This window comes from Lissotriton helveticus, chromosome 7 (genome assembly GCF_964261635.1).
Source record: "Lissotriton helveticus chromosome 7, aLisHel1.1, whole genome shotgun sequence".
Lineage (NCBI taxonomy): Eukaryota > Metazoa > Chordata > Amphibia > Caudata > Salamandridae > Lissotriton > Lissotriton helveticus.
The window spans coordinates 1,352,381,538-1,352,399,500 of record NC_136068.1 but is presented as its reverse complement, the minus strand read 5'-3'; the positions used below and the strand labels follow the sequence as shown (position 1 = coordinate 1,352,399,500).

At 47.2% G+C, this 17,963-nt stretch overlaps 1 protein-coding gene across 4 annotated transcripts in view; it reads right to left on the bottom strand.

Moving 5' to 3' along the window:
- Positions 1-17,963, bottom strand: part of NARF (nuclear prelamin A recognition factor) — a 403,053-nt gene that overhangs the window by 69,681 nt on the left and 315,409 nt on the right. For all 4 annotated transcript variants that reach the window (XM_078654654.1, XM_078654655.1, XM_078654657.1 and 1 more), the window contains one exon: positions 8,971-9,089. In XM_078654654.1, coding sequence (XP_078510780.1) covers positions 8,971-9,089 — 119 coding nt within the window. The remainder of the gene's footprint in view (positions 1-8,970; positions 9,090-17,963) is intronic.

Below are 17,963 nucleotides of genomic sequence, written 5' to 3'. Positions count from 1 at the left end.
CCTACAACACCCTCCGGTGCTGACTGCGCACCCATATCAACGCCAATGGCAATCGTCGTCCAGCACGGAAATCACACCTGTGCAGTGGAACCGTCTATGGCGAGACATTCCTAGGGTCTATCGTAGCATCCAAAAGAGGGAAAATGCATACAAAATCATGACACAATGGTACTATATGCCCGTCCGGCTACACAAAATGTTCCCTGCCATGTCCCCCTTGTGCTGGAGGTGTTCGAATGCATCTGGCGACTTCATTCACATTTAGTGGGCTTGTCTGCTCCTGACCCTGCTCTGGAAGGAAGTCCTTAGTCATATTAAGGAGGTGCTGGACTTCCCCCTGCCTGAATCTACAGCCACGATCCTTTTGGGCCTCAAACATGATAACTTAAAAGCACTCACTCACAGCGACTGGACTACAGCTCTACACATGCTTGGGGCGGCTAAGCAACTCATAGCGCTATATTGGAAAAAGACAGAGGCACCCCCGATTGCTGCTTGGTTCGTGAGCTTGTGGCACGTCATAACTATGGAACTTTTCACAGCATGACTGCAATCGCGAGACGCCCGCTTCAACATGGTCCGGCGCCCCTAGTTCGATATCTCTGTTAAATAGAACACGCACGACATTTACCCTCCAAGCTTAGAGCACTGTGACTCTTTGAGGATGCCTTGCTCCGGCCAGATCCCGATAAGCTTCTGGCATACGTACACCTGTCATAACCACCTACCCTTTTAACAACCATTAAGGCCCCCATTACTATCTACCCTGGACATCGCCACACGCCACTTCCTGTCTGTCCACTCGCTCACCCAGGTAGCTGTCCACTTCTCCTTCATCTCCTTTCCTCTTCGATTCTTTCCCGTCCATCTACTGCTATCCACTTTCTAGGGGCTTCTAGCCCATGTTTACAACGTTACTGGTTCTCAATGAGTCCTGAACTATTCCACAGCCTGCTACTACTGATGTATGTACTAGTGCACGCGGCCGGCCCAACAAGGGTTGTAGGCGACATGCTGTGTTACCATTAGTTTCCTACTGCCTTGTTCTGCACTGAGAAGCATTTGAAAGCAATGTGGCCGGCTCTAAATGGGTTGTGGGCTTAACTCTGTGTATGTATGGACTCTTGCTATATTTTTTCTTTTTTGATTTTAGAAAATAAAACAGATTTCAAACAAAAAGCACGACGACGCCCACAGACAGCCAAAAAAACAGCCCACGCAGGGACCTGTGAGGCCAAACTTTTGGGCACCGCCCGATTGCTCTGTAGACCACTCCAACCGTGACAGAAAGTAGAAGTCTGTTGAGGGGCTAGGAGTGTTATAATGGGTCATGGTTGTGATGTCATAACGCATTAGAACATGTGATGGCACTTCAGCTACCCTTGCCATTTGGGCTATTTGACATCTACGCACTTGTCTGTCTTAAAATACTCTCTGGCACTAAACACAAATAAATCTATCACGGCAGCTGTCCTTACACGTCACTCTTGGGCTTCGAGTGGCTCAGATCTGTAGAGATCGTGACGAAGAACAGTTTGTGGCAGGGGCTTTTCACAGTAGCCAATTAGTCAAACACATGTCAAAAAGAAGTTCAGGTTTCACCAGCCTGTCAGCGCCCAATGAAGGGTGAACGCCAGTGTTGTCAAGTTTATTTTACATGAGTTTGTGCTAAATACAAGTCTTCCATAATTCTCTGATGTTAAACTTTAACACTTGTATTCTTTGGGTGAAATGACACCCGAGTGTGTGCACTCCAGGTTTCACTATTCAAAACACAAACAAACAAAAAAGAATAATGTCTAAGTGATAGGCATTAATTAAAATATGGTAAATTCCAAATATGATGCCATTCACATGCATGGCAGCTACTGAGTGTGCAGCCTTTCAGCATATACATCATTTTCAAAGACTGACTAAACAGATATGGGCAGTGCAGCTTTACAAATTTGTATGTAGTGCTTTCTATGTTTGCAATGAGGCTGGGGCAATACATTGGTTGAGAAAAACTTCAGAATACCTGCTGCATCACAGGGGCTGACCTAAAGGGCTCGGACTGAGCCTTTTATCCATCCGAGGCCGATAAAAAAAGCACCACTGATTTGGCCAGTGGCAGAGCCCATAATAAAATGTATTTTCATGCCAGGCACCTTATATGAGCCAGGTCATAATAGGCCTCAACTGTCCATCTTTGGCTGACCTGACGGTCATTTAAGTCCCCTTTTCTGACGTCACCCTCAAAATATTCATCGAGGCAGAAGCACATATACTGAAAATTCAAGGTTGCCCCTCATTAAGACTGACAGGTTGAGAGATGTCTATTGTTTGACCTGTGAAATGGAGCGTTTATTTACTCTGCAAACTTAACACATGTAAACAAGAACGTGACAAAGACTGTGAATTAGGTACAATTATCCATCTAAATGTAGCTAGAAGCACACTAATTACTGAGAACTACAGCACAGACCAAAACACCGTTTTTGTTTAGGGAGGGGGCGGGTTCTCGACCGTGCCCTTGCTTTCAAAACCAGCTGCAGAGCCGAAGTAAGACCTGCAGGATCTGAACAGCGCCTCTGTTCGGAAACATTCTTTAATGCATGAATGGTAGATGCTCAAAACAGGCGTTTCATTCTGGTCATACATTTCCATTAATCAAAAACCTTCATTTTAAAAAACATTTACAGTAGCTTTCATTTTTCTGAAATAGTACTAGTCAATCCTTCCGTTATAATACTGTTTTGTTACATTAATTCTGTATTGCTGGTCTTTTTGTATATCTTATTGGTTTTCAAATAAAGCTTTTTAAACTGAAAAAACACACGTTTAAAGGCTTCGATTTTCGCTGTAGGTAAATTAAAAGTATCTCTGGCCAATGTCAGTAACTACCACTGGACTGGAGTCACACTGCTTCTAGTCCAGCAGATCTGTGTACACACAATGCTGGAGACATTGTGTCAATTGTGCAGCTACAAGCACGAACACAGATGACGAGTCACTGTGAATCGAATCACTCTGTTGGCTTCGAATCAAACATGCAAATGACAGTAAGAACTCGGGTAAATTGACCAAATAATAGTTCCGCCTCATAGACGTTTCACTGCCGATAAAAAGAAAGCAGCTCAACGGAGCTTGATGTAGAAGGCTGCCAGACGGCTTAACACAGTGAAGATCCTCCTGCTTGAACCCTGGGATTCGCTGAACGACCAATCGTTGCATTGCTGGACTTGTAATTCTGGTTTACTTCAAATGTTCCAATGAACTTGCACTTGTGAACGCAAGTGTAAAAGAAGACGCAATGGCACAACTACTGCGTCCTTGGGATGGAGTCACTCCTTAACCTTACTTACCTGACTGCACATTGCTCTCCCGGTCGGTGCTTCGTTCAACTGCTGCACTGGAAGAAAAAAACAGCTACTAGGATTGCTGTTTGATTGAGAGCGCCTCGCGAAGGGGGGGGGGGGGGGGGTTGGGGGGGGGGAGAGAGAGAGAGAAAGCAAGAAATGACTGCTCAGGCAGATTATGTTTCTGAATAAGGTACAGTCAGTGGTCGAAGTGGGAAGTAAAAAGTAGGGGAACTGTGGGTGGAGAATCAGGGGGCAGGAATAACCAAAGATTGAATCAGTGGGCGGAGTCAGGGGTGTGGCTAGAAATAGCAAAACATACTAATTTTTAGTAAGTTTAGCATTTCACTGACCAGTTACAGCTTATAACGTTATTTAATTAAAACAATGGATAAACATGTTTATTTGAGGTTTAATTCAGGAAAAAGCAAACACTTATAGGGAATACAGGTTTATGTAAAGCGTGTGAAATATAAGCAGGAACAACATGTTACCTTAACCCTTTCGTTGCTAACGTCGGCACACAAGGTGCTCCATGCATAGCCCGGTTCAGACCAGTTGCTGGGGCACTCCAGCCCCAGCTCTGGCGCGAAACTGGACAAACGGAAAGGGGTGTAACCACCCCCTTGCCAGGTTCCACCCATAGGAGGGACCTAGCAGGTAATCCAGCCCCTTAGTTTAGTATAAAGTTAGGAGATGTGTCTAGAAACTTTAGATTTATCCTGGAAAGAAACTCTGAAACGAAACTCTTGGACCTTCGACGTTCCATATCGACTGGAAGACTAAAGACATCTCCCTTGTGGTGAAGGAGTGACCACCCTGTGCAAACAGGCACCAACAGTAACTTGCCGGTTTGCTTTGTTGACGCTCCCGCTAGAACCCGAAGACTTAGCGACGCAGGAACTGGACTTCCAGACTTCTCTGACTCACATCCACAGCAAAACTGAGACCCGTGGCGGACACGAGAGACGTGGGACCGGATATCCTGGACTACCTGCTTTTTGCTACCTGTGCAGCTTCTGAGGTACCCTTGAAGTTGTGCATTAGGGTTTGAGAAGCCCCAGACCCGAGCAGCATTTGCACCGAAGCTCAGCCCTCCACACTCCACGAGTGCCGCGTGGGGCCTGTGCCTGTATTTCAGCTCAATGCGTCTTTGCGGTTGCTAGCCCGTTGGTTAGTAGGCCCTCTGAAGACATCTTTGTAAAACTACACTGCTTGCCTGGTTGCTCCGGGCTTGCTCCAGCTTCTCTGTTAAGGAGAAGCTCCCCAGACTTGCTGGTCTGAACTGAAGCCAATCTTCCCATCCTGTGTGGATTGCATTTGCCAAGGTTTGTTGGGTCCAATCTGGATACCGACACCGCCAACAGCTAGATCCGTCATGGGACAGCTCGACTCCAGCTCCTGGTCATCGTCGACGCCTCCTGGTCCTCGTGGCTGCAGAGACAAGCTTCACCTCTTCACCTGATTGCATCTCGACATCGCCTGGTTCCTTCCTGGTCCCTTCCTGGTCACTGGCTAGTGACCCAGACTCCGTCCCCTCTGCTTTCAGGTTCTCCTTGACTCCGATCTACCCTTTGATCCACCCGGACACTTTTCTCCTGGTCGCCTGCAGCACTTTCTTGCAGCTCTCCATAGGAAACAGCGACGAAACCAGACACGAAAGAACACCTATGCACCCGGCTTCCATGGGTGAGGTAACTCGAGTACTCTGGTGCTCCCGTGGGTATTAACTGTCCAAGTGTCCTAGTTTAACAGGGTTTTCCCATAGACCATCCGGAAGTGTCCAAAATCTACTACTTTGTAACTTTTACGTTCTCATTGAAACTCTATGGTAACCTGCGTGTGTGTTTAGACACTGCACACGCTTCCCGTGGGCCTCCTACTTCCAATCCCTTGGTTGCTCAGTGTAGCCTCAGCGATTTCCTAGGCCCTAGGCCTACTCACCTTTCCTGAAGTGGTTCTTATATCACTTATTCAGTATATGGTTCGTGAGGCCCCTAGGGCAGAATTGTATTTGTGCAACTTATAGTATGCTTATTGAGTAACTTGTGCTGTATCTCGAACTCTGACCTCATAAAGAGTGCAGAGGGGTTGTGTTAGTAATAAATACATATATATTTGATATACACCCTGTGTGGTGTCCTTTCATTTGGTATTCAAGGGATTATATATGGTAAAACAGCTGGCTTCACAAGCTCTCTGAAGTTTTAGCCTAAAACTGCTTTGTCCATGCTACCACTAGGCTAGCTGGTCTATAAGGTTGACTTTACAACCATCACCATAAGGGTTGTTTGGACTGGTGCAAGGTGCCCACTAGAATAGTGGACATCATATATCAGGCCAACTTCTCACACTGCCCCGTTCACTACTCCTGCCACGTTCACTACACCTGCCCCGTTCACTGCTCCTGCCCCGTTCACTGCTCCTGCCCCGTTCACTGCTCCTGCCCCGTTCACTGCTACTGCCCCGTTCACTGCTCCTGCCCCGTTCACTGCTCCTGCCCCGTTCACTGCTCCTGCCCCGTTCACTGCTCCTGCCCCGTTCACTGCTCTTGCCCGTTCACTGCTCTTGCCCCGTTCATTGCTCCTGCCCCGCTCACCGCTCCTGCCCGGTTACCGCTCTTGCTCATGCCTAATCACTGCTGCTGCCCCATCACTGCTCCTGCCTCATCACTTCTCCTGCCCCGTCACCTCTCCTGCCCCGTCACCTCTCCTGCCCCGTCACCTCTCCTCTCCTGCCCTGTCACCTGCCCGTCACGTCACCTGCCCGTCACGTCACCTGCCCGTCACGTCACCTGCCCGTCACGTCACCTGCCCGTCACTTCTTCTGCCCGATCACTTCTCCAGCCATCACTTCTCCTGCCCGGTCACTTCTCCTGCCCGGTCACCTCTCCTGCCCGGTCACCTCTCCTGCCCTGTTGCCTCTCCTTCCCCATCACTTCTCATTCCCCGTCACTTCTCATTCCCAGACACTTCTCCTGGCCCGTCACTTCTCCTGGCCCGTCACTTCTCCTGGCCCGTCACTTCTCCTGGCCCGTCACTTCTCCTGGCCCGTCACTTTTCCTGCACCATTGCTCCTGCCCCGTTCACTGCTCCTGCCCCGTTCACTGCTCCTGCCCCGTTCACTGCTCCTGCCCCGTTCACTGCTCCTGCCCCGTTCACTGCTCCTGCCCCGTTCAATGCTCCTGCCCCGTTCAATGCTCCTGCCCCGTTCAATGCTCCTGCCCCGTTCAATGCTCCTGCCCCGTTCAATGCTCCTGCCCCGTTCAATGCTCCTGCCCCGTTCAATGCTCCTGCCCCGTTCACCGCTCCTGCCCCGTTCACCGCTCCTGCCCCGTTCACTGCTCCTGCCCTGCCCCGTTCACTGCTCCTGCCCCTTTCACCGCTCCTGTCTGTTCACCGCTCCTGTCTGTTCACCGCTCCTGCCCGGTTACCACTCCTGCTCATACCTAATCACCGCTCCTGCCCCATTACTTCTAATGCTTCGTCACTTCTCGTGCCCCGTCACCTCTCCTGCCCATCACATCACCTACCTGTTATTTCTTGTGCTCCGTCACCTCTCCTGCCCCGTCACCTCTCCTGCCCCGTCACTGCTCCTGCCCCGTCACTGCTCCTGCCCCGTCACTGCTCCTGCCCCGTTCACTGCTCCTGCCCCGTTCACTGCTCCTGCCCCGTCACCTCTCCTGCCCCGTCACCTCTCCTGCCCCGTCACCTCTCCTGCCCCGTCACCTCTCCTGCCCCGTCACCTCTCCTACCCCGTCACCTCTCCTGCCCCGTCACCTCTCCTGCCCCGTCACCTCTCCTGCCCCGTCACCTCTCCTGCCCCGTCACCTCTCCTGCCCGTCACCTCTCCTGCCCAGTTACCTCTCCTGCCCAGTTACCTCTCCTGGCCAGTTACCTCTCCTGCCCAGTCACCTCTCCTTTCCTGTTGCCTCTTGTGCCCCGTCACTGCTCTTGGCCCGTCACTTTTCCTGCCTCGTCACATTTCCTGTCCCGTCACCGCTCCTGCCCGTTCACTGCTCCTGTCCGGTCAGCACTCCTGCCCGATCACCGCTCCAGCCCAGTCACTGCTCCTGCCCCGTTCACTGCTCCTGCCCCGTTCACTGCTCCTGCCCCGTTCACTGCTCCTGCCCCGTTCACTGCTCCTGCCCCGTTCACTGCTCCTGCCCCGTTCACTGCTCCTGCCCAGTCACCTCTCCTGCCCTATTACCTCTCCTGCCCTATTACCTCTCCTTTCCTGTCGCCTCTTCTGTCCCGTCACTGCTCCTGCCCAGTTCACTCTGTGTACAACATTGACAAGATACACAAGGTGGCAAATTCCCCACAGTACTCTGTTTGGGGAAAGCTCCTCTGTAATCACTAACTCCAATCTCACTAGCACATGACATGCTAAAGGCAGACGGAGGGCGCATTGTTTTTCGAAAGGGGGTAATCAGCCTCAATCGGAAACTGAAGCATTTTCAATCGGAAACTAAAGCATTTTCAATATTATATATAACAAAGCCATAGTTGTATGAATGTAGTATATTTATCTTTTCTAACCAACAACCTTTGACAAAGCCAATTGTCCTGGCTTGTTGTAGGTGTAATGTTACTTGTTGTATCATATATGTGGAGGCAATAACAGAAGAAGCAAAATACAAGTCGGGCAGCACATTACGCTGGGCACATATTTTTAGCATAAATGTTTTAAGCCACATCCTTAATTATATCGGCCACTTCCCTTTGAGAGCCCCCCAGTTTTTTCATCCCACTTAAAGCCCTGCCCCAATTGTGCTGTGAGTGATGGAAGGTCATGAAAAGTTGGTCGTATGGGTGTCAAGGGGGATCATATTGTCAGAGCCACTGTAGCGTCACAACGAGAGATTCCCCAGCACACAGGCCCTTTACGAGGAGATTGAGACAAATAGTTTTTCTCAGTCTCTTTAGATTGTACTGGGTTGCCTTCCTAAGGAACAGTGCAAAAAATTTCAGAGCATCAGTGAAAAGAAATGTGATTAACCCTATACACAGAAAAGGCATTTTTTTCAGGCCTTCTCACATAACATGACACAATCATTGTATTGTAATTGCATTCATATAGTGCTTCCTACCCCCAACGAGGCGTCGAAGCGCTCTTTCAGGGAAAGCTCCTCTGTAATCACTAACTCCAATCTCAGTGGCACATGACATGCTAAAGGCAGAGGGCGGGCGCATTGTCATTCGAAAGGGGGTAATCAGCCTCAATCGGAATGACAATGGGCCAAATCCCCCCCCCCCTTTTCGAAGCCAGCTGCAGAGCCGAGACTGTTCGGCCCTACTAACTCTCTTGTCACTGAGTGAAAAGCAGTCCACATATAATGCACTACTCTTCTTTTTAAAAGAGCACTACTGTTTGCTTTGAAAGTCAGCTACAACAGCAATTTTTATCATTGACTTTTTTATTTTGCATCTACCAGGCCCCTATGGAGTCGAGTGCTATAGCGAGAGAAAAACACTAAACAAACCCCTGAAGCAATACAGATTTTTAGGTCATGGGGACAATATTGTAGAAGGCAGATGTTAAATTACAGCAAAATAAATCCTTACCATGAGAATACACAGATTAGAGTATTAAGATGTACATATGTAGTATATAATAGGAAAAATCTTACGTGTTGTCTGGCAAAGTAATCTTTCACTAGAGAGCCCATTATCTGCTGTGGGGATTTGGCTGTGCAAATATGGGGCGTGACTGGATTACCAAGAATCCTTTCGGCATACCGGATCCAGCCTAAAAATGAGAAATAATTTAGTTCTGGGTATTTACAACTGAAAAGATAACAGAGGCAAAAACAGTGTTTCCAAAATGAATAATAAGGAAGAAGGACCGAAATCTAGTAGACTTGGAAATGTGCCAGTGACTGAAATATTACAGTTGAATAATACAGAGCAAAACAAAACTGCTTCAATGCTTTAACTGTCTAAGTCTCTCGCTCTCAGCAGTCAGGAATATGGCAGCTCTCGCTCTCAGCAGTCAGGAATATGGGCAGCCCTCGCTCTCAGCAGTAAGGAATATGGCAGCTCTCGCTCTCAGCAGTCAGGAATATGGCAGCCCTCGCTCTCAGCAGTCAGGAATATGGCAGCTCTCGCTCTCAGCAGTCAGGAATATGGCAGCTCTCGCTCTCAGCAGTCAGGAATATGGCAGCCCTCGCTCTCAGCAGTCAGGAATATGGCAGCCCTCGCTCTCAGCAGTCAGGAATATGGCAGCCCTCGCTCTCAGCAGTCAGGAATATGGCAGCTCTCGCTCTCAGCAGTCAGGAATATGGCAGCTCTCGCTCTCAGCAGTCAGGAATATGGCAGCCCTCGCTCTCAGCAGTCAGGAATATGTGCAGCCCTCGCTCTCAGCAGTCAGGAATATGGCAGCTCTCGCTCTCAGCAGTCAGGAATATGGCAGCCCTCGCTCTCAGCAGTCAGGAATATGGCAGCTCTCGCTCTCAGCAGTCAGGAATATGGCAGCTCTCGCTCTCAGCAGTCAGGAATATGGCAGCCCTCGCTCTCAGCAGTCAGGAATATGGCAGCCCTCGCTCTCAGCAGTCAGGAATATGGCAGCCCTCGCTCTCAGCAGTCAGGAATATGGCAGCTCTCGCTCTCAGCAGTCAGGAATATGGCAGCTCTCGCTCTCAGCAGTCAGGAATATGGCAGCCCTCGCTCTCAGCAGTCAGGAATATGGCAGCTCTCGCTCTCAGCAGTCAGGAATATGGCAGCCCTCGCTCTCAGCAGTCAGGAATATGGCAGCTCTCGCTCTCAGCAGTCAGGAATATGGTTCTTACCCTGTAAGCATCTGTTTGTAGCATGTGCTGTAGATTCACACACTTTGCATACTTCTGCCATCAGCGTTGGGTCCGAATGTTGTCTAGCTGTTTTTCTTCGAAGAAGTCTTTCCCGTCACGAGGCAAGGCGACTCCTCCTTTCGGTGATAGTACACATGGGCATTAACCCCTTGTTAGATTGTTTTCCCAAAGGCGGGTGAGAACGGAATGAGATTAAGTACCTGTAAAGAGATGTTCATGCAAATAGAATAGTGTGGAGAAACTGCAACGGCCACAGGTGTCCAAGGAGGAGGGTGGGGGCATGTGAATCTACAGCACTACATGCCACAACCAGATGATTACAGGGTAATTTAAAACATTCTGTTGCAGGCATGTGTGGCTTTAGATACACATGCTTTCCGTAGACTGTAAAGCAGTCCCTCTTCAAAAGTGGTGGCTAACCTGTGGGTATTGCATTTGTTTCAAAGAGAGTGCGTAGCACTGCCTGCCCTTCATTGGCTTGTTGGTGTGCTAATACATCCACACAATAATGTTTGGTGAAAGTGTGCAGGGTAGGCCATGTAGCTACCCTACAAATGTCAGCTATTGTGATATTGCCCAGAAAAGCCATGAAAGCCCCTATTTTATGAGTAGGATGCTTCAGGGTGTGTAGTCAAAGTTCCTTTAGCTTTGGAATTACATATCTGAATGCATTTAATTATCCATCTAGAAATGTCTTACTTGGATATGGGCTTTCTTTTGCAAGTTGATTTGTTCCGTTTTTATAAATTCTTTAGTTCTCGCAATATAGAACATTAAAGCTCTTTTGACATTTAATATATGAAGAGCCCTCTCTGCAACTGAATCTGGTTGTGGGAAGAAAACAGGTAACAAGTCACTGATTGAGGTGGAATAATGAAAATACTTTTGGAAGAAATTTGGAATTGGTTCTAAGAACCACTCTATCTCTGTGTATTTGAAAGAAAGGTTCTTCCAATGTTAAAGCCTGGAGCTTACTGACCCGTCTGAGTGAGGTAATGACTCTTGAAAAAGCAACTTTTCAAGATAGAAATTGGAGAGGACATTTATGTAATGGTTCAAAGGGTGTATCCATAAGTCTGGTAAGTACAATATTCAGATTCCACACAGCTGCAGGTGGAATTACTCTTTTAAGGTCTTCAATGAATGCTTTAATAGCTGGTACTTTGAACAAAGACAGATGTTGTATGTTCTGCAAATAGGCAGTCACTGCCACTAAATGTAAACATAAATGGATGTGGAAGCAAGGCCGGATGTTTATAAATGAAGATGGCAAACAATGTTTTGTATAGTTGCATTAAATGGATTGATTTTTTTTACTCCGACAGTAAAAGACAAATTGTTTCCACTTCACTGCATAGAAAGCTCTAGTTGTAGGAATACAAGCTTCTTTAAGAATAGTCATACCTTCATGTGGGATATTAAGATATCCATTCTCTATGATCTCAGGAGCCAAATCGCCAGGTTGCGCTCCTTTGGATTTGGGAGTCTGATTCCTCCATGGTTCTGAGTGAGAAGGTCCGGGTTGAGATGTAGCTTCTTGTGGAGAACTACAGAGAGTACTAGTAGTGTAGTGAACCATGGTTGACTAGCCCACGTGGGCGCTACTAGAATGAGCGTGATGGATGTTTTCCTGAGCCTCCAAACCACAAGTGGAAGAAGTGGGAGAGGCAGAAAAGCGTAGGCAAATATCCCTGATCAGTTCATCTACAGAGCATTGCCTTTGGTCAGTAGGTGTGGGAACCTGGAGGTGAAGTTTGGGCATTTTGTATTGTCTATGGTTGCAAAAAGGTCTATTTGTGGGGAAACAAAACACTTGTGGAAGTAAGGGAGGAGGACATGGGGTGGAGTTCTCACTCGTGGACTTGTTGTCGCATCCTACTGAGGAGGTCGGCAAATGGTTGCCAATCCCTGGTAGGTGTTCAGCTAGCAGATAGATGTTGTGACGTATTGTCCAACGCCAAATTGTCTGCGATAGGTGTGATAACTGTCAACAGTATCCCCCCCCCTCCGTTTTTGTAAAGACTACATAGTTGTCATGTTTTCTGTCCAGATCAAGACAACTTTGCATACCTGGTGAGTTAGAAATGCTATCAATGCTAGGTGGACACTTTGAAGCTCGAGGTAGTTCATAAGGAGACTCCGGTGTTTGGCATCCTAGAGAATCTGTGCTGTGAGATTTTGTAGGAGAGAGCCCCGTCCTGTAAGGAATGCATCTGTTCTGAGAATGATCTAGGGAACAGGATAGAAAAATGGCTGCCCTTTTGACAGTTTTGTGTTCTACCACTGCACAGAGCGATGACTGTGGCTGTCTCCCAATACTAGATCTTGAAAATTACCCTGTGATTGAGGCCATTGGCGCACCAGACATTCTTGCAACTAGTGCATATGAAGTCGAACATGTGCACTATTGCACTGTAAGATACCATCATGCCAAAGAGACACATACCTGTTTTGACTGTTATTTGTTGATTGGATTGAAACTGTTGTAACAGTATTTGAATATTCTAAATCCTGGTTGGATTTGGGTATGCCAAATCCAAGTGTGCGCTGAGTACATCTAGAAAATATGGCTGAATATGTAATGGTTGAAGGTGTTATTTTTGTATGTTGATTGTAAATCCCAGCTGATGGAGAGTAATCTGAGTGTGTTTTTGACACATGGGAAGTATATTGGCTTTGATTAGCCAGTCGTCCAGATATGGGAAGGCAAGTATATTTTGTCTGTGTAGATGTCCTGCTACTACTGCTAGACACTTGGTAAACATCTGTGGTGCTCTAGTGACTCCAAATAGAAGTACTTTGAATTGGTAATGCTTTCCAGCGACAACAAATCTGAGTTATTTGCGATGAGCTGGATGTATTGGATGTATTGGAATGTAAAAATAGGCACCCTTTAAATCTAGTGCTGACATTTTTTTAATTTTTGTTAAATTTTTTCATGATTGCCTAAACTAAGAGACCGGTTTTTCAAGCTGAAACTTTTTAAATGTGCCCCCAACCCCCCCCCAACCCCCCCTTGTCCTGCAACCTACCCCCCAAACCCCATTCCCCACCCTCCAATCTAGGCAACAGGACCCAGGTCCGATTGATGGAGGAACTGGTGTGAGCAAAGCGCTTCTCAGAGTCACCGTCCAAAACAAAATAGAGAAAAAGACAAAATGTTTGTTTTCAATCAAAATGCAATATGCCCCCATAGAGGAACACCTAACAATGCACTTCGTTACCATTACAAAACTTACCTAATTTTGCCCTACCGAAGCACAAGCACTCAAAGAGAAAGAGAGAAAGAAAAGGAAAAAAGAAGAAAAAAAAAGAGAGAAGGCAATAGACCAGAAATGTATACTGTACAATCATATTCGTGTATTTAAGGACATTTCATAGATTCACATTGAGTCCAAAAATTCTTTAGCCTGAATTTCAGACTCAAAAAATGTGGTCTGATCTTGATAGATAACCTTCAACTTAGAGGGGATAAGTAAAAAAACCTGCACCCCCTTTGCCTGAAAGGGAGCTATAAGCTGACGGAGCTGCCACCTCCGTTCAACTGTAGTTGGACAGAAATCTGGTCTAACAAAAAATTGGCATCCCTTCCCTGATCTCTATTCATCTGGCCTTGCCAGATCATAAACTCTTTGAGTGTTGTTTTCGTTTGCTTGATAATTTAATGAGCGCTGAAAGCGGGTTGTCTGGCATTGGAGAGGGACTTGGCATAACTGGCAGCATAAAATCGTGATTGTCTGCGCTTGTGCACTACTGTGTCCAGTATGTAAGCGATCTGCAGGTGTGCTTCCTGGCTGAATGGAAACTTTTTGTCACAGGATATTTTTTATTCAGTTAACCCTTAGAAAATCCCCACAGGTTAATAACTGCCACATTTCCCATTCTGACTGTCACAACAACTAGTTGTACAGAAATTGAGTGGCTTGATAGTGGAGCGTTGGAAAAAGTAAAAACTGGCTAAAAGTATACATGGGGCATGGACTAAAGAAATTATTTATATTTGACAAGTGTGCATGTGCATTAGTGCAGGGGCGAGCTCTACTGAATAGCCTGAATAGCTGATATCCTTTAATAAACACAACTATAATTGCCCCCCCCCCCTTGGATGCAAGCAGAATTATGAACAACCAGCTTTTAAGACGAACAATTGCTTCAGAAATGGTTTATAGAACTATTAATCGGAGATGTATGTATATCTGTTGTGGTTGTCCTGACCTTTCCCGTTCGTGCTCCAATTGGACTTGACTAGGTTTCACATAGAAAGTTAATCCGTGATTGGTGGGGCAGCACGCTAGGAACGTTTATTTGTCTGGACGTGCTGCTCGCTGTTTTTGGTATGACTTGGGTGGTTGCAGGCAGGGCTTATTACGGATTGGCTAGTGTTGGCTGCCCTGCAGCAACCTGTGCTTTATTTGGACAAGGCGTTCTGGGCCAGGGGTATTCTTTGGACTCCTGTGCTCCCAGTCTCTGTTGTCAGCTTTTTGCGCTTCCACCGTAGTCTGTTTGCCTCTGCCTCCGTGCACTCAACCCTCCTGCACCATGTCACGGTCTCTGACCATATCTGGGTTAGCTCAAAACTAAAACTAAAACAATAAATATAAAAATAACAGCTGCTGGCCACGTGGGGAAAGAGTGAATTAAAATAACGTGGGGAAAGATAATCCTTTTTTCGTGCCTCTGTTCCCTCCTGCTTGTGATCCATTTTTCGTGCCTCTGTTCCCTCCTGCTTGTGATCCGTTTTTCGTGCCTCTGTTCCCTCCTGCTTGTGATCCGGGTTTTCGTGCCTCTGTTCCCTCCTGCTAGTGATCCGTTTTCTGTGCCTCTGTTCGCTCCTGCTTGTGATCCGTTTTCTGTGCCTCTGTTCCCTCCTGCTTGTGATCCGTTTTCTGTGCCTCTGTTCCCTCCTGCTTGTGATCCGGTTTTTCGTGCCACTGTTCCCTCATGCTTGTGATCCGTTTTCTGTGCCTCTGTCCCCTCCTGCTTGTGATCCGTTTTTTTCGTGCCTCTGTTCCCTCATGCTTGCGATCCGTTTTTTTCGTGTCTCTGTTCCCTCCTGCTTGTGTCTGTGTGTGAGGCTCTGTCTGTGTGGCTGTGTGTGGCTCTGTCTGTGTGTGTGGATCTGTCTGTGTGGCTGTGTGTGGCTCTGTCTGTGTGGCTGTGTGTGGCTCTGTCTGTGTGGCTCTGTGTCTGTGTGTATGGCTGTGTCTGTGTGTATGGCTCTGTCTGTGTGTGTGTCTCTGTGTGGATAGCGTTTTTGTAGGTGGCTCTGTGTGTGTGAGGGTGGCTCTTTGTGTGTGAGGGTGGCTCTTTGTGTGTGAGGGTGGCTCTTTGTGTGTGAGGGTGGCTCTATGTGTATGACTCTGTGTGGGTGGCTCTGTGTGGGTGGCTTTGTGTGGGTGGCTCTGTGTGGGTGGCTTTGTGTGTGTGGCTCTGTGTGGGTGTAAATGCAATAGGTCATGCATTTACGAGCGATTAAGCTATTGGCATTGTAAATTACAATGCCATTTATTTATGTTTTAAAAACCAAAACATAAATAAAAATAATGTCATGAGCAAGGCCAATAGCTCTAACTTTAACAATGCCGAGACCATTGCATTGTAAATGCTTGTTTTCCCTTCTGACCCGACAGTCCTTCTCCAGCAGTTAAAAAAACAGTGTGTATGTATATATATATATATATATATATATCTTCACCAAAAAACCCTCGAGCTTCAAGGACGCACTCCCAACAGGAGATAGTTCGTAAAGAGCTTTTATTGGCACAACAGGATTAGCGTCACCAATTAATTACCAATCCCTGACGCGTTTCGGTGCTGACTGCACCTTAATCATAGGGCGGGGCATAGCCGTCCGGAGTAACACCACATTATACCTTTAACCACTCTTGGCATCCATTCTCCAGTGAACAGTATGCCGGGAAATGTAGTGTTGAATCATCCCCATCGGTGAGGTCCGGGTTTTGCCATGCAAATTCAAACTCCCAAATGTCATTCGATATTCACAGCCCTCCGGTGGGCCTCAGATCTGCCATCCTGTATTTAATTTCGCATCTCCCGGGCTGTGTGTGAACTGTACTCAGGTTTCCAGCCCAGCAGACCTGTTTCCTTTCAGGCGGTGCGATCCTTATCACGGCCGAGGCCGCCGTGTTTGAATATCTTCACCAAAAAACCCTCGAGCTTCAAGGACGCACTCCCAACAGGAGATAGTTCGTAAAGAGCTGTCCCTATTCATAGAACAAAACACCTTACTTGACGATTCACAGTTTGGGTTTCGTAAAATGCATGGGACAGAGACTGCACTCATCAAGGCCGCAGACGACATCAGGACCATTAGGGACCAGGGAGGGACAGCGTTGCTGGTCCTGCTCGATCTTTCTGCGGCTTTCGACACGGTCAATCATTCTATTCTGATTGGCCGTGTCGAAGAACTGGGAGTTCATGCCAGGGCGAAGGCCTTGCTTGCCTCATTTCTGTCAGGCAGATCACAGGCAGTAACATTAGGGCCCTTTAAATCTAGGGATCTTGCTCTTCCATGTGGTGTCCCCCAAGGCTCATCTCTAAGTCCGACACTTTTCAATATATATGTGTCGGACTTAGCTAGGGTTATCAAAAGCTACCAGATGAGCCTCACCACATATGCCGATGACACCCAGCTGGTATTGGCCATTAAGAACGATGGGGAAGAAGTGGCAGCTCGATTCCAGAAAGGCATGCTGGCAATTAAGGAGTGGATGGCAGATAACTGCCTACGTTTAAACTCTGAGAAGACCGAGGTAATTATCTTTGGAAAATTATCTCCGATATGGTCTTCCGTTTGGTGGCCTTCGTCATTAGGAACCATACCAATCCCGGTTCATCAGGTTAGAAACCTAGGGATAATCTTCGACGAAAAGCTGAACTTCACCAACCATGCTAATCAGGTAACATCGGTGGCATTTCATAAACTTAGACTCCTTAGAAAAATCATACCATTTCTCCCAGAGAGTGCGAAGAAAACTGTGGTCAGTGCCTTGATATTATCATCACTGGATTACTGCAACGGTTTATTTGTGAATGCTCAATCTAAGGTGGTGCCCAAACTACAACATATTCAGAACGCAGCAGCAAGACTGCTGTCAGGCACCCCAAAATTCAAATCCGTCAAGCATGTAATAAGGAGTTACCACTGGCTCACAGTGAGAAACCGGATCAAATTCAAAACCTTATGCCTTACTTACAAGGCATTACAAGGTCTTGGACCGGTGTTTCTCAGACAGAGGCTCACCTTATATCATCCTACGAGATCCCTTAGATCCGAACATCTGTACCAACTTACAGTGTCTCGGACGAGGACAGTCACCTGGGGAGATAGATGTTTCACCAACACCGCGGCCAAACTTTGGAACACTCTGCCGATGGTGATAAGGTCGACATCATCACTGTGGCAATTCAGAAAACTCGTGAAGACCTGGTTGTTTGACCAATGATTTTCTTCCTCAGCATGCCTCTTTAAAACTGACAATGTTCTGACAGAGACAACAAGATGAGTTACAGCGCCAAGACACCTACGGGTATACGCCGCGCTTTACAAATTGCTAAAATAAATAAATAAATAAATAAATAAATTGGCACAACAGGATTAGCGTCACCAATTAATTACCAATCCCTGACGCGTTTCGGTGCTGACTGCACCTTAATCATAGGGCGGGGCATGGCAGTCCGGAGTAACACCACATTATACCTTTAACCACTCTTGGCATCCATTCTCCAGTGAACAGTATGCCGGGAAATGTAGTGTTCAATCATCCCCATCGGTGAGGTCCAGGTTTTGCCAT